Genomic DNA, 17841 nt, shown 5'->3' with positions numbered 1-17841 from the left:
TCTGCATTTTTTAACAAAACCCCCAGATTTTAGCCTGTCCATTTGAGAGGTGCTGCTTTAGAGGTTACCAGCTGTTCTCACAGACTTTATTGCATTGGTCTGTAGAATTGTCCCAACAGGGTGGCAAGGGAAGGAGAAGCAGACGAGGACCTTTCCTGACCACCTGGTCCTGTTGTCAGAATGGAGGTTTCCATGCTGACAGGGTCACGGGCGTGCCCACAATTTTCTCCCATCAGAGGGCACACTCTCTGCCTTCTACCTGACCTTCTGTTTCCAGACCTGCTGGGCTACTGAAGCACACTGAGATCTGCCAGAGATGGATGAAGGTGAGAGCAGGAATGAAGATGGGCCCATGTTCTAGGGGAGACACTGCTCACACATCCTTGACCATTACCTCAACGCAGCCGCTCTTACCCTGCAGTTGCCATAGCAGCCACATCTGTGTGTATCCTGTTTTGTGTCAAAGTCATCACTAATTTCAACAGGCGATATTCATTTTGTAATAGCTATTATAAAACAATACATACTGGGGGAAAACAATGCATACTTGGGGACACAGAGCGACATATCTATTGTAGGAGTCATTTTGATTTTGGAAATGTTAACATATGAAATAGACATGCTTCTGAATCAAGGAAGTACAGTAGACAGCTTAGAGCAGCATTCAGAAAGCAATCAGGAGAAAAATGGGTGATGGCAGACAAGTCTGAGCAAGTACTTAGGATAAAAGGGCTGCAGAGACTGTGGTTAAAGGAATTGGAAGGATGAAATATTGTACAAAGAGGAAGAAATATCTAGGTTACCGGCAGCCTCATCTCACAGGCCTGAGTTTTAAAACTCCAGACAATTTCTATCAATGCTAGTAAACATTGCTGTTCCACACTTGATAGATATTTTTTTGAAATAAAAGTTCTGTTTCTTTTGTTTCACAGGGTGACAAGAATAACCTTTCTTTCTTTTTTTTTTTTTTTTAACAAGCATTCCTAAACATTTCAGAAGGCCTTTCATTTGAAAGTCCGTACTTTAAAAATAGGGAAAAAATACCTTGTCTGCATTACAAATAGATTTTTCAACTTACAAAATAGTTCAGTGGAATTTTTTTTTAGTGACAACTTCTCTCCTGTGTTCCTAGATCAATTACTATTTGGATGAGAAGAAAGCTTTAATTAAATTTAATCCAACAAGTCTGTATTGGTTATCTACTTACAATGTTATTAAATATAAAGTTATAATATTAAGAGTTCATTATAATGGAAGACGTAAAAAGAAGAGAACTAAGAAAACCCTGTGAAATTATAACTTTTCAATGGAAGTATAATTTGAATCACAAATATTTGCCAGTGTTATCTTTTTATTAATACATTGGGTTGAAGTCTGGAATATTCCTGCAAATGATTTTATTGTATTAAATTTGATGATTTCCCTCACCTGCATAAAATCCTCTAATGGCTTCTGATGGACTCAGGATAAAATTCAAATCTGGCCCCTGAGTACTGAGCAGGTGTGTCTCCTGGCTATGTGGTCCTTTCCCAACCCACAGGCCAACGGGACGGTACTTACAGTTCCAAAGTCCACTGTCCTGCCTCCAGTAGCTGTGCCTTTTCATGTGACACCCCACTGCCATCACATAGTACTTAATTGACAGAGCCTTGCACAGGGCCTGGGCTGAGGGTGTGCTTAACAAGATTGCTGATGGACTGAACGAACGAAAGAGCAAAGCATCTACTTCATTTGTTCTCCTAGTTCAGGGATGGCAGTATATATCTGTCAGTTGTTTAGAGTCAGGGTATTGAAATGAAATGGCTTCTCAGGTGGCTCAGTGGTAAAGAATTTGCCTGCAATGCAAATTGTGAGATCAAATGTGAGTTTGATCCCTAGGTCGGGAAGATACCCTGGAGAAGAAAATGGCAGCCTGCTCCAGTATTCTTGCCTGGGAAATTCCATGGACAGAGAAGCTTGGCAGTCTACAGTCGAGGGGGTTGCAAAGAGTTGGACAGGATTTAGTGACTAAACAGCAACTACGAACTGCAGTGAAAAGAATACTCTCTGGGGTTTGGGAGATGTCAGCTTTCACCTTAGTTCATCGGCTACCCTTAGACTAATGTTTTACCCTGTCTAGATTCCTGACTGCATAATGAGGAACTTGGCTGAACCATCCCAGGCTCTTCTTGCTCTGACTTTATGGTCTTTATCTTCCCCATTCATTTTCTTGATGGAATGTAGTCCCCTCCCCAGTCCTTGCAGCAAACCTTTCTCTATATTTCTTCTGTAAGAATTTACAGGGACTTCCCTGGTGGTCCAGTGGTTAAGAATTCACTTTCCAATGCAGGGGATACTGGTTTGATCCCCAGTCAGGAAACTAAGATCCTACATGCTGAGGGGCAGCTAAGCCCCCTTGCTGCGACCACTGAGCCTGCGTGCCCTAGAGCCCCCGTGCCACAACTAGAAAAGCCCACGTACTGCAATGAAGACCCAGCGCAGCAAAAATAAAAATAATAATAATAAAAAAATATGCACATGCGCTAATATACAGTAACCTGTGTAACTCTCTATGGAAATGCAGTTCAAAACACAGCCGCCGTTTTAGCCGAGGCTAAAAGGTAAACACAGATGGGCAACGGAGCAGCTTGAAAAATCAACCACTTTATTCATTAGACCATCTGGTCATCCTTTACAGTATCTTTCTGTACAGTCATTAGGAAAAGACACATTAGAAGCTGTTAATTCACAGCCGAATTTGCTGGCCCAAGGTCCCCTTCGCAGAAGACTGGAAACTGCTAAGTTACTAAGCATTTTTGAGGGGCAGCACTGTTGATACTGTGAAAAGCCTTTGGTTCCCTCATAATTTAAGACTGTCACATGGATATTTGGGGGGTAACTTGAAATGACTGCAGTTCTTTCAACAGCTGTCTTGTTTTCCTCTTGCTAATGTCTCTCCAGGGTGGCTAATAATACCATTACCAATAGAAGCTAAAAATGCAACTCAGCAGTGTAAGAAATTATACCCAATGAGCACCTCACTTGCACCCATGCCTCCTGCAGCTTTGTCTGAACTTAATATCCATGAATCTTCTTGTTCTGTTTTCATCACAGCTGTTTCATATGCTCAAAAATGCCCAATAAGGCCCCAGAACAGACCCCTTCTTTTAGCTCTTCCACCTGCCTGTTGATCCCCAAAGATTCCTTGAATCCAATTTACCAGCTGCTTTGCTCACCTGCATCCCTGCTGAGAAAGCTTTGGGTGGACTCCTCTCCCAGTGTCTGCCCTGCCTGCCAAATCCCAGCCAGTTCTCCGGTCCAACTTCTCCACCCTATGACAACTCAGGCCAACCCCATTTCTGGGCTGAATCAAGAAAGTCAGAAATTCCATACCAAGGGGCAGTAGCCTTGGGCAGCAGAGCAGAGGAGGAGAACAGAGGCATCTCTCAGCAGGAGATTCCAATGGGACTTTCTAAGGCACCAGACTTACGAGAATGCTTTCCTGGTTGTCTGTTATTTTCTTTTTCCCTTACCCTTCGAATCAGACTTCAGTATCTTCTTTTTCTCCCAGGGTGAAAAAAATTACAGTTGAATGTTCACTTCCTGTTTAACTCGTAATGGAAAAAAATCCCAGTAAGCTGTGCAAATTTAACTATGGGTAAAAATAGCTCCGCTACCTTAAAGTCATTAAGAGAACATAAAAAGCTCTTTGTGATCTCAAGATATCCGTAACCTGGCATCTGTCACCATCCCTCCATCCTCGTCCACGGGGGAGGCATGCAGAACAAGGATTCCACGCTTAATGGCACCTTGAGAGTTAGCGCTCCCAGGTGCCCATCAAACCTGTCACTCTGAACAGCTGTCGCTAAGTGACGACTTGTCGCTCCACCCTCCGCTGGTTTTTGCATAAACAGGTCTGCAGCGTTGTGCCAGGAGAGCCTTCCGGGACTGGAAGTGCAGTATCCCTTCCACAAGAACAGCAAGCCACCCTCACCTGGCTTTGCTGTGTCCATTCCAACATTCCTCTTCATTGGACGTGCCCGCCGTCACGCTCTCATCCTTGCAGATGGTATAGGGCAATGTCGACCAGACCTTTTTAGAGAGCTTCAGTTTCTCTTTTATGTCTGTGACCTGATCAAGAAAGCAAGGAAAGAGAGTGAGCATTCTTGCTGGGCATCGTCCGTTTCTACACCAGGACACGTGCAGGGGAAGGTTCGAGTCCATGATGGGACAAGCACAGATTCCCCATCACCTTTAAGAGAGAACCCATCCTGTAGGATTTATTGCCCAGGGAAGCCTCACTTCCTCCTTCCTCCACTTCCCCCTAGCTTCTGGCAGAGGGTTCTCAGATAATTGACTCTTGGTTTTCCATTTTTTTCTGCCCTCCCATCCTTTGAATCAAAAACTTATGAGGCATCTCAACTGGCTTTGGGTCCCACTCCGGCTGGGAGAAATAGGTATTTCCCTATTGCAAACACCCTCAATCTGATCTTCAGGATTCATTTGCCTGGAGGTCAGATAAATACCTAAGGGATGAAAAAAGAGATACATTGTGTTCCCCAAAGGTCTACTCGTTTCTGCAAGAAATTAATATAGTCACTAATTCAGCTGCTGGTGACCCTTGCTCTTGGCCAGTGGACAGGCCCACAGAGTACACTCTTGGACGATGAGGAGCACCCTAAACCCACTTTAAAATCTCTAGCAGCAGAGACAAGAGTCATTCCAAATACGAGTAAACGTAAAATCCACAGTCCTGTGGCTGGATGGCTGGGAGGAGCTTGGTACCAGCAACTCTAGGGCTTTCAGGCTCAGCTCTGACTTTTCGTCTGCCGAAAGGATAGGACAGGGATTCAGCACCATTTTGGCACCACAGGAAGAATCAAGGTTCATGCAGTCACACCACGATGTTCTACTCTGTCTATAAGAACATGGGGAAAATCTATGGATGGTGGAAGCACCGCTGTTATAGGTCGAATTATGTCCTGTAATATTCATATGCTCAAGTCCTAACCCTCAGAACCTCAAGAATATGACCTTATTTGGATCTGGAATCTTTACAGAGGTAAGGAAAGTTAAAATGAGGTCATTAGTTGGCAATAATACAATAGCACCAGTGTCCTTATACAAAGCAGGGCTTTGACCATAGGGGTGTGCACAGAAGCAAGACAGTGTGAAGAGACGCAGGAAGAAAACATTCATCTACAGGCCAAGGAGAGAAACCTGGACAAAATCCTTTCCTCACAGCCCTCAGAAGCAACCAGTCCTGTTGACACTTCGATTTTCGACTTCTAGCCTCCAGAACTATGAGACCACACATTTCCGTGGTTTAAGCCACCCACACCTCATTGTGATAGCCTGGCAGACCTATACAGCATCCTAGAAGGGAGGACCACTCACACTTGTGATCAGTGGCCTTCAGAAACAAAGTATTCTGTGTTTACTGTGGATGCAGTACAGATCTGAGAAAACACTTCAACGATCCATTGTCAGGTTTAAGAGGAAACACAAAAAAATAAAAGAGCATTTCATGTTGTCCCGAGTTATATTTCTCAGTAATTCCAGAACTGTACAGTTTTTGGTCCTTGCTTATTTGTGATTCTGGTGATGACAGAGATTTCAGCCCTGGGAAATGTCTGTTCACTAGTCAGGTACTGAAGATGACCAGAATGTTGAACCTAAGACCTTGATACATATCCTTGAATGGTGTGATGTTATTTTTGTTTCAGAGCATAAAAAAATCTGCAAGTAATGAAATTCCAAACAGTGGCTTATACTCAGTAAATCTCAGGGTAGCTTAAAAACTACACTCTCTGATTTTCTCCACTGGTGCTGACTTTGGTCCACAGACTGCCCCCTTGGCCCTCCTTCCAGCCAGTCTGACTGCCTAAAAAGCATTAGCCACTTAGTTGTGTCTGACTCTTTGCTACAGACCCCGTGGACTATAGCCCGCCAGGCTGCTCTGTCCATGGAATTCTCCAGGCAAGAATACTGGAGTGCCCTCTTCCAGAAGATCTTCGAAACCCAGGGATGAAACCTGGGTCTTCTAGTTGCAGACAGATTTTTCTACTGTCTGAACCACTAGGGAAGCCCCTCTGACTGGCTAAAGGGACTGCAGTTATGCTAGTTCTTTTCTGCTCACCATTCTTAGCACAGATGTGCATGCATATTGCCATTGGTTTTTAAAATTTTTTTGTTTTAAATATGTGTAGCCATTTCTGTCCAGCCACAGGTGGACGGACACTCTCTGTTTAACAACTATTCAAAAAACTTCAAATCCCTGAAACCTCAACTAAGAAATGTTGAAAGTATGACAGAAAAGTCACCATTCTGCAGCCATCTCATAGTAACAACTGATCTCAGCGAGTATCATCAATAGCTTCTGTTGTGGGTTGAATTGTGTCCACCCTAAAAGATGGATTCTGCTCACCAGTGCCCGTGAATGTGAACTTGACCTTATTTGGAAATAAAATCTTTGTAGATGATCAAGTTAAAATGGGGTCATTAGGGTGGGCCCTAATCCAAAATGACTTCATTCTTATCAAAAAGGGAGATTTAGATACAGAGATACCCACAGGGAGGAAGCCCTGTGGAGAGGAAGGCAGAGATCGGGATAATGCTTCTGTAAGACAAGGAACACCAGCGATGGCCAGTGAGCCACCAGAAGACAGGGGACAGGCCTGGGACAGACTCTCCCTCTTGGAAAGGAACAGCTCTGCTGACACTGGGGTCTTAGACTTCCAGCCTCCAGACTGTGAAAAATTAAGTTTCTTTTATTGTAAGCCACCCAGTTGGTGATTATGCAGTCCTAGCCAACTAGCACAAGTGCAAAGAATACTGGGTACAAGCTTGATGGGGAACAGGATATTTACACAATCCCAGAGCCTCCCCTGGACCTTCCCTAATGGCTCAGTGGTAAAGAATCTGCCTGCCAATGCAGGAGACATGGGTTCAATCCATGGGTCGGGAAGATCCCCTGGGGAAGGAAATGGCAACCCACTCCAGTATTCTTGCCTGGGAAAACCATGGCCAGAGGAGCCTGGCAGGCTACAGTTCATGGCAGGGTCACAAAAGAATCAGACACAACTGAGTGACTGAACAACAACAAAGCATTTCCCACAGATTATTTATTATTACGAGAGGACAACTGGTCACCACTCTACAGGGCAGGAACCTGGCAGCACCCAACTTAACCAAGTGATCAGTCATGGAACAACTTGGTGCTGGATACCTCCAGGTGTGATGGGACAATACCAAAACACCACTTATGCAGCAAAAATTCACAACCTCAATCCAATCATGAGGACACACTGGACAAACCCCAACTAAAGGATGTTCTGCAAAACAGCTGGCCTGTATTCCTTAAAAAGGTCAGTCATAAAAGATACAGAAAAGCTGAAGAGCTTGTCTAGGTTAAGGAGACTAAGAGACATGGTGTCCAAATATAGCAGATGGCTCTGGATTGGATAATAGATTAGAAAAATAATTGCCAAAAAAGGATATGTTTAGTTGGAAAAATTTGCACACTGACTCTATATTAGATAATAATATTGTATCAGTGTTAAATTTCCTGAGTATGGACTCCTATTGTGATAACACAGGAGAATGTCAAGTTCTTAGGAGACACACATTGGAGTATATAGAACTAAAGAGATATGATTTCCACAACTTACCCTAGAATGGTTCAGGAATAATAAATATAAAACATAGATGTATACAGCAAGAGAGAGTAAGAAAGCAAATGTAAGAAATTTTTAATAATTGGTGAATCTAGAAGGAGATATACTTTCTTTTTCAAAAATTGCAATTTTTCAGTAAGTTTGAATTAAAAAAAAATAAAACATGTCAAAAAATAAAATCCTTCACATGTGATTTGTTCAGCAGAGTGCCATTCTGATCCCTAACCTCTAACCTGGATTATTCCCTTAGGCCACTTATCCTCACTGTTCTCAAATGCAAACCCCAGAGGGAGAAACATGTATTACATATTCATTGCTAGTTCAGAAAATGGCCACCAGCTTCATGATGGAAATAATGTAGGCTCTATTCCATCCCACAATGGATACACCAAGAATGAGCCTTCTCTTTTCTGATTATTTCATACAGAAACCCCACCTTTAAGCTGTGGGAGTCTGAACCAATTATATACATTTTTCAACACAGGGAAAGAATAAAATTGCATGACATCCCACAGGTATCTCCTTTTTTGATATTTGCCAAATCTAAGTGTATATTATGCTGCTTTTTCTTTTAATCAAACTCAAGCATTGTATCTTTCATGGTTTATTTTCAACACCATCCCCTCCCCTGACACCCATGAGACTTGGATGGAACTTTCTGAGTTCCAAGAGGGCCCCCATTCATGATTCTGAGTACTGATTGCTCTAATCCTTTATAAATGGCTAATTTTTCTGATTCTAAGACCACATGCTTCTTGAAGGCAGGGACAGGGTTCTAATTTGTCTTTATTCTCAGTGCTTAGAAGGGGTCAGGTGACCAACCATCCCATTTTGCCCAGGACTTAGGGGGGCTTTCCCGGTGGCTCAGACGGTAAAGTGTCTGCCTGAAATGCGAGAGACCCGGGTTTGATTCCTGGGTTGGGAAGATCCCCTGGAGAAGGAAATGGCAATCCACTCCAGCACTCATGCCTGGAAAATACCATGGACAGAGGAGCCTGATAGGCTACAGTCCATGGGGTCACAAAGAGTCGCACATGACTGAGCGACTTCACTTTCACTTAGGGGGATCACTAATTTTTAGTGCAAAAACTGAAAAGTCCTGGGCAAACTGGGATGAGTTAGACACACAGGTTTCAGCATACAGTACGTGTTCAATAAATGCTGGTTGAGAAAATAACTTATGCAGCAAAAATTCAGACTTCCAGCCTCCAGACTGTGAAAAATTAAGTTTCTATTATTGTAAGCCACCCAGTTGGTGATTATGCAGTCCTAGCAAACTAGCACAAGTGCAAAGACTTTACAGGGTCACAGACCTTATAGTTAACAGAAAATAGTTGAGGGTCACACCATGTGGGCTCTTATCTCAAAAGGGCCAGGAGGCCCTGAGGGTCCCCCCAGGACTTATATTAATATCTGCCTTAGTGAGGAGTGTGGGTCTCTTCTGGCCATTTACACAGCACATTTTCTAATCAGGTCGTGTTCACTCTGGCATTTCAGAAGCCAGGCATTTTCATTGTGCAATTGAAGGTGATAACAGCAAAGAAGCAGTAAGAGATGCAAAAGCTGTTTAACATTCTGCACGAAAACACCATCCAATTCACTTCCAGACTGGAGTGGTGAGGCAGACAGCTGAAAAAAATGGACACTATTAGCCACCGGAGAGGAATATGCCTTTGATTCTAAAGAATAGCTGGATGATTGCCCTCAGTTTTTTAGTATTAAGAAAATCTTTCAGTTCTCACATCATTTAGAAATATTTTTTCATTTTCCTGGTGGCTCAGACAGTAAAGAATCTGCCTGCAATGGGGGAAACCTGGGTTTGATCCCTGGGTCGGGAAGATTTCCTGGAAATGGGAATGGCAACCCATTCCAGTATTCTTGCCTGGAGAACTCAATGGACAGAGGAACCTGGCAGACTACAGCTCACGGGGTAGCAAAGTGTCACACATGACTGAGCGACTAACACTTTCAACAGTTTTCTTTTTGAATAATAATGTAACTTTTCTGTAGCTCTAGATCTGAGTTTTTGATGTGTGCTAAGCTTCATGTTAGCAAGTACTCTTGGTGGAAATGTATCACTAACAATAAGAGTGAGGTCTAATTCATTAACAACACAAACTTGATGGAAACAAAGACCTGGGATCAAATGAGAATTTCTAATTTCTTTTCCCTGCTTCCCAAATGAACTCTCTCTAATACTTGCAAATTACATTTACCACTTATCCAGTGTTACATTAGGAATACTATACTAAATATTAGAAATATCTGTGTACTAAATATTTTTCATCTATGCTATTGATAGATTGTGAAAGTTAAACAACAATTTCTGTTATGCCATAGGAATCTGATCCAAACAGACACTATTGGGATCCACTGGGAGAATGTGAGCCTTCTGATAGAACTTACCTGGACTTGATTCTGATTTCTGACTCAGTTTCAACGACTGGCTGCAGTAAAGGCAGACACTCCGTTTAAAGCCTGTGAAGGGTCTTAAATACTTAGCTATAGAAACACAGTGGTACCATTTTCATACCCACCCTACAGAACTGTACAATTACACAAAAGAGAGAGGGAGGCAACAAAGTGGAGGGGCTGCTGAAATCAAAGGGATCAGCAAAAACAAAGAGCAGAAAGAAGGACTGTCCAAGCACTATCGTCTGATAACTTCATTTAAAAGGTAATATTGCCCCAGATATTTAACTTGAATCTTATTGGGCTTCTGACTTAACAGCTTCCAGTTTACAGGAAATATTAGGGACAGAAGTATAAATTAAGTAACACCAGAAATAAGTGATCAGACACATCCAGTGTGTGGGATATTATATAAGACAGCTGGCTTTGACTTTTCAAAAGAAGAGGGAAAATAATAAAGGGAAATTTTTGTAAACGGAAAAAAAAAAAACCCTCTAAAAGCATAACAACCAAATGCTATGTGAAGACATTAACAGAATCTTGGATCTGGAGATGGGTACCAAGGGATAAGAGAGCTTTGAGATAATTGAGGAATTTTGAATATGGAATAGTGGATGATATTACTGAATTTCTGTTCCTATTCTCAAGTGTAATCCTGACTGTGGTTGTATAGGAGACTGTCCTTGCTTCTAGAAGATTCACAAGGAGGTATTCAGAGATAGGTGTTATTTTGTCTTAGATTTCAAAATAGCAAAAAAGTCAACCATGATTGAATCTACACAAAGAACACATGGATTAAATTTTATTATTTTTCCAACCATTTTAGTGTCATTTGAAAAAGTTAACAATAGCAGAAAGTTAGGAAAAGCAATAAGACTTTACTGTCAGGACACGGGTTGTTTAAGAGCCTTGCTATATTCAGCCTAGGGCAGTAATTGACTCAAAACAATTGGAAGCTAACTGGGAGCTTTCTTAGAGCTAAAGCATTTACATTCAATCGTCACTACTCTGTGCTGAAATACTACTCCCTGCTTGCAACTAGGAAAAGGGGGTTTAGAGAGGTGAAAAAATTGGCCACACATCTAGTCAGTGAAAGTGAAAGTGAAGTTCTCTCAGTCTTGTCTGACTCTTTGCGACCCCATGGACTATACAGTCTGTGGAATTCTCCAGGCTAGAATACTGGAGTAGGTAGCCTTTCCCTTCTCCTGGGGATCTTCCCAACCCAGAGATCAAACCCAGGTCTCCCGCATTACGTGCAGATTCTTTACCAGCTCAGCCACAAGGGAAGCCCATATAGTCATTGGTGGAGAGGAAATTCAAATTCAAACACAGACTTTAGAATTGTTACTTTTAACGACTCAGCTTGATAAGGATGTTGCCTATAGCCATGGTCTCCAGCTTGTGTTTGTTGGGGGTTGGTGATGGGGTGTTGTCTACATCCTTAGGGGTGGGCAAGATGATTCAGTATGATTCAAGACAAAGACATTAGAACTTCTATTTCTATTTTTAAATATAAAAATATAAGGGGAGTTAAGCCTTTCTAGTATTTCATCTATCTACAGATTGACATGCCTTCAATGAGTTCATATAGCAGTGGCAGTTTCTCAATTATCCTGTAGAAAGAGTGAGATTTCTACATTGGGAAAAGGCTTGGAATGGATCTTCCTCTCTCTTCATTAGCTTGCTTCTCGGGTACTGAAATCTACCACAGTTCATATGTGCTGGTTAAATGCATCTATAGATTAGATGATGCAGTTTTAACTAACTCATTAAATGAACCAGTGACTTAAAATGACTTTTGCAAAGAAACTTTGGATTTCTTTCTTCTCAAACAGGGCAAGCACAAGGAAACAATAATAAAATGGCAGGCATGACATAGCCCTCACATCAGCAACTTTACAAAGTACAAATAATAAAGCTTCTGCATTTTCTCTCACTTTTCAAAAGTTTCTATTTTTTTGCATAAGTTTCACAAGGTACAGAATATACTAGTGTAGCAGTGTTATATATAATTTATGTATAAGTAGTTATAAATATCCTGGGTATCTATGATTCTGAATTTTTGCTGATAGAGATGTGAGAGTCAAAAAAAAAATTGGAGCTTGCTAGTCTGTAGCCCAGGGACTGACACAATATACTTTGAATTCCTGACTTAGCAAGCAAAAACATTCAGTGAAATCTGTTTAATGAGATAGGGAGAGAGATCCTACATAAGTCATCCGCGTGTCCGTGCTCAGTTGTATCAGACTTTTTGTGACCCCATGGACTGTAGCCCGCCAGGCTCCTCTCTCCATGGGATTTCCCAGGCAAGAATACTGGAGTGGGTTGCCACTTCCTACTCCAGGGGATCTTCCTAACCCATGGATCGAACCTGCGTCTCTTGTGTCTTCTGCATTGGCAAGCGAATTCTTTACCCCTGGTGCCACTGGGAAGCCCCCTCCATCAGCCTCCATGAGATAGGGAAATGTATTTATTATAATTTAGAAAAAGTTCCAATACATTGGTTAAACAAGAAAAATGGCTTTTGTTGCTAGCATTCATCCGTTAAACACTTCATATATGCTTTCTGTTAAGTTAGGATTTCTGCTACCCACTGGGGATACAAACATAGCTGGTACAGTCACTATTGTTGAAGCGTACTAGCTTCCCTGGATAGAGGCAGGTGAACAGACACAGAACAAGTAGGACAGTCACGGTAAGCAAAGGGCTCTGGGGGCACTGACATCAATTTGTCTGGAAGTTTCCTTCCCAACCAAATAAAACTTTGTTGACATTTGCTTTCGGGTGGCTGCTGAACTCGGCTATAGGGACGATTAGGAAGCTGGATAATTAGTCATTTCTATCCGGAGGGAAGAAAAGCACAAAATGCATTATGTCCTCCCACATCTTTGCTCCAATGATGGGCTGGTTGATCCATGCACAAGTCATCCTTTTTCACAACCATTCTGGTCTTTAGCTCCTCATTTTGCTGAGGAGCATCTGTGCTTTCCTGACTCCAGGAGACTTGGTAAACAGCACTGTGCATGTCCTGAGTGCTCAAGAAATTTCTGTTGAATGAATAAATATACAGCAGGATTGTCAGTTATCTGCCAAGGGAAGTAAGATTTCAAAAATGGTCCATTATCTGCCCTGGTGGCTCAGTGGTAAAGAATCCACCTGTCGATGCAGGTGATGTGGGTTAGATCCCTGGGTCTGGAAGATCCCCTGGAGGAGGAAATGGCAACCCATTCCAGTGTTTTTGCATGGAAATCCCCATGGACAGAGGAGCCTGGAAGGCTACCGTCCATAGGGTTGCAAAGAGTCAGACAAGACTTAGTGATTAAACCACCAACTGCCAGCAACTGCCTGCTGGATTTTCATTTGGCGAGAAAGGAAGACATGGGTACATTCAGTCAAGCTTTCTGAAGAAAGTGCTTTCCTCTGACCTGATTACTCTCGAGGGACAGGGGAATCGGAAATGATCCCTCCAGTTCTCTAAGTAGGATTCTATCTAGTCTCCTGCCATCTTCAATATCATTCCAGGTGTAATTTACACAGGTAAGATGGAAAAGATTTAGAGATCTCAGAGATAGTCTGGGCATGGGGACAAAACCATGTGAATTTAACTAAAACAATGCAAGGAGTCCCATCTTAAACAGTCTCTGCAATCCTTATTAAGACATACCATGCCCAGTACTTTCCCTTTGGTTTTCTAAGTGAGTGACCTGTTAAATGTTGATGGGGAGTACTTTTGAACTTTGTTATTACCTTTGGTTCTATGTGGATTCTTCAAGGGGGCATATTTCTCTTCCAAGACACTTTGCCCATGGCTGTCTATCTATTTCCTGAGGCCCATCTCCCCTGTACTTTTTCTATCCTCTGGATCTTGCATATGAAGTGTGAGACATGAACTGTCAGATGACCCCCTGCTATCCCCTCTCAATCATGCCAGGACCAGAATTCACTTCGCTGGATACCTGTTGTGTGTACCTGGCCGGATGCCCTATCTGCTCATGACTTCAGAAAGACTGCCATGTGTCTATGTCATCTGTATGGGAACATAATATAACTGGATGTAAATAATATATACCATATATTTAGAGAAAAGATGGTTAATATTTAAAGGGCTATACACTAAATAATACATGTTGAGGGGGTAAAGAAAACAATTTGAATATTTTATAGGCTGAAGGTCATTTGTTATCTTGGAAAACAATCTATTTAAAGAAACAAAGGGAACCTCATTTTTGCCTCTTGAACAAAACCACTTTGGCCAAGTTAAGGGAAATTCACGATACATGATACCACATTTGCAACCTGAGAGTTTAATAATCTGGCTTCAGAGGTGGTGACCTCATCCAGCTTTACTCTAGAGAAGAATGCTCTTTTCTTAGAGCACCAAGTCATTCAACTCACATTGTCAACCTGCATTGGAATTCAGGCCGTGCTCCACCTCCAGTACTCAAACACTAGTCTGAGTGCACGTGTTCACGACTGCAGTAAGTCCCCTACCTTAAAAGTTGTGAACTTTCAAAGATGTGAACATGCATCGGGTTCTAACAAGGAACCAGAACCTGAGCCATCAACATCAGGTGGGAGTGAAATCGCCTGCCCTCCATCTCCTATCGCTGAAGATGCTTCAGCTCTACCATCTCCCGTCCCCCTACCCTCCTCCAGTCAGTAACTTTTCTTACCTGTTCATTCGATGCCAACCCCTGTATGCCAGCTGTTGTACTATACTACTGTACTTTTCAAGGTACAGTATTGCAAGATTAAAACTGTTTTTTCTTTTTGTTTGTTTGCTCTTTTAATGTATTAGGTAACTCTAGTGGTAAAGAGAAGGCAATGGCACCCCTACAGAACTCTTGCCTGGAAAATCCCATGGACGGAGGAGCCTGGAAGGCTGCAATCCATGGGGTCTCGAAGAGTCGGACATGACTGAGCAACTTCACTTTCACTTTTCACTTTCCTGCATTGGAGAAGGAAATGGCAACCCACTCCAGTATTCTTGCCTGGAGAATCCCAGGGACAGGGGAGCCTGGTGGGCTGCCATCTATGGGGTCACACAGAGTCGGACACCACTGAAGCGACTTAGCAGCAGCAGCAGCAGAAGCAGCAGTGGTAAAGAACCCGGCTGCCAATGCAGGAGACATAAGAGATGCGGGTTTGATCCTGAGGTTGGAAAGATCCCCTGGAGGAGGGTATGGCATCCCACTCCAGTATTCTTGCCTGGAGAATCCCATGGACAGAGGAGCCTGGCTGATTACAGTCCATGGGGTCGCAAAGAGTTGTACACAACTGAGGTGACTTAGCACGTATGCACGTGTGAAAAGTATTATAAACCTATTATAGTACAGTACTATACAGCCAATTGTGTTAGTTGGGTACATGTGTGTGCGCGCTAAGTCGCTTCAGTCATGTCCAACTTTGCAACCCTGTGGACTGTAGCCTGCCAGGCTCCTCTGTCCATGGGATTCTCCAGGCAAGAACACTGGAGCGGGTTGCTGTGCCCTCCTCAGGTGGGACCTAAGCTAACTTCATTGGACCTACAAACAAATGGACATATGAACTCGCTCTTGGAACAGAACTTGTTCACATGCAGGGGACTTACTGTTCTCACTTGACAACATATCCAGACAGCCTGGAATAGAGTATTGAAAGCTGTGATGTCTCAGAAGGAATGCTAATTTTTGAAATGTGGTCAAATATCCATGAATACAATCTTCCTAACATTCTTGAGAAAGTGAGGGTTACTGATGTCATTCAGGTCAATCCAGAGGCTAAAGACACACAGCAGGCTTAATCTACTTGCTCGATTTATGTCAAAGCTTGAACTTTAGTCCAGTCTTCTGATATGGCTCTTAGTATCCTATTCACTAGCACATCAGTTTTCCATTTATTCTGATTCTGTGAAACTCTTTGGTGTTATTTTTCAGATCTCAGATTGTCCTTGTCTATGGTGTAGTGTGGGCTTCCCTGGAGGCTCAGTGGTAAAAATCTGCCTGCCAATAAAGATTCGGCACCATCCCCTGCCAATGTAGGAGATGCAGGTTCAACCCCTGGGTCGGGAAGATCCCCTGGAGAAGGAAATGACAACCCACTCCAGTATTTTGCCTGGGAAATCCTATGGACAGAGGAGCCTGATGGACAATAGTCCATGGGGTCATAAAGAGTTAGTGACTACACAATGACAACTTAAGGTAGTGTTTCAGTAGGCTCTGGAATGCTTGGAAAAATCACTTGTTACATGTGTTCTTTCTGGAAGCTTCTAAATTGGTCTTGGTCCAGTTCAGTTCAGTTCAGTCACTCAGTTGTGTCCGACTCTTTGCGACCCCATGAATCGCAGCACGCCAGGCCTCCCTGTCCATCACCAACTCCAGGAGTTCACTCAGACTCACGTCCATCAAGTCAGTGATGCCATCCAGCCATCTCATCCTCTGTCGTCCCCTTCTCCTCCTGCCCCCAATCCCTTCCAGCATCAGAGTCTTTTCCAATGAGTCAATTCTTCGCATGAGGTGGCCAAAGTACTGAAGTTTCAGCCTTAGCATCATTCCGGTCCTGTTAGATGTGGTTTATCAGTGAACCCAAAGCAGACTTTGGCCATACAACACTGTCACCCAGCTCTCTGCTGAGGACTTGAGTCACAAGACAATCTAAAACCAGTCTTGTGTTCTGGGCTTTCTCAGACATCCCCAGGGAATTCCACAACCCATTCCCAGCCGTTACCATGTGACATATCCTCGATCCTGTGGAATGGTACTTTACCCATTACTTGCCAAGGAGACAAACACACATGCGTTCTGTAGGAAAAACTAAGATGGATGAAAACACTGGTAGGAAGTGAGAGACTCACTGAAGGTTTGAAAGGACACTGCTTAGTTTTGTGGAGTTTCTCAGAGGATTGATAATTGGATGAAAAATTTAAAGATTCGGCACCATCCCCTCAGGCTTGAGGTTTGGAGTTTCTTGGCTACAGGATGACACTGTGTAAGGGCATGACCTTGAAAAGACAGATGGGGTTCTCTTCTGGCAAAACACTGGTCCTCAAAGTGGAATAAAGATGGGAAAAATTTTTTTCTTTTGCTGTTCAGGTCAAATCTTTGCAGCAGATCTTAAGAAAACAAAAGCAGAGTTTCAAATGTTCACGCCTTGTGACTAATATCCTGATGGTATCTCATTCCTTTACGGCACCTCTTACACATCCTCAAGGGATGGCACAGTTTGACATCAAAATGATACTGAATTCAAGAGTGAAAAGCAAAAGGCAGGAAGATGTTTGGTCGGCAGAAATACATGTGAAATCAAAGTGTTACTTTGCACAGTGGGTACCTAAATTGTGGCGCTATTTACTTCTCAAGACTGAAAAGAGAAATAACTTCAAGAAGTGGTTTTGATCACTGAATCACCGAAAATAGAGGCTCAGCATGCCCCAGCTTTTCTAGAACCATCTTGACAGCTACTCATCTAGGCTCCGTTTAAACGTTTCCAATGACAGATATCAGTGCTAAGAGGAAGAGGACTCGGGATTTGATACCTGACGCAGCGCAAGTCACTGCTCCTCTCTGAGCGGCTTCTTCATGCACAAGGCTTGACCACTAAGCATAAGGGTGTTCTTGCTTCTCCTCCTGTGACTGGCACCGAGTGAGAGCCCCAACTCTCCCTCTTGCTTTGCTCTGCTTCTTTGCAATCACAGTTAGCTTCAATTGCCAAGAGTGCATTCTGTTCTGAAAAGAACAGAATTTTACTGGTAAAAACCAGTAAAAATCACCAGTAAAATCACCCAGTAAAATCTCCT

The 17841-nt window shown here is 42.8% G+C and overlaps 1 protein-coding gene across 1 annotated transcript in view; it reads right to left on the bottom strand.

Annotated features, from left to right (window-relative positions):
- GPC6 (glypican 6) overlaps window positions 1-17841 on the bottom strand; it is a 1245321-nt gene that overhangs the window by 21273 nt on the left and 1206207 nt on the right. The window contains exon 7 of the mRNA XM_055542775.1: window positions 3974-4110. Coding sequence (XP_055398750.1) covers window positions 3974-4110 — 137 coding nt within the window. The remainder of the gene's footprint in view (window positions 1-3973; window positions 4111-17841) is intronic.

The sequence above is a fragment of the Bubalus kerabau genome, chromosome 12 (assembly GCF_029407905.1).
Source record: "Bubalus kerabau isolate K-KA32 ecotype Philippines breed swamp buffalo chromosome 12, PCC_UOA_SB_1v2, whole genome shotgun sequence".
Classification (NCBI taxonomy): domain Eukaryota; kingdom Metazoa; phylum Chordata; class Mammalia; order Artiodactyla; family Bovidae; genus Bubalus; species Bubalus kerabau.
Note: the sequence above shows the minus strand (reverse complement) of the source record. Positions and strands in the feature narration are given on the sequence as shown.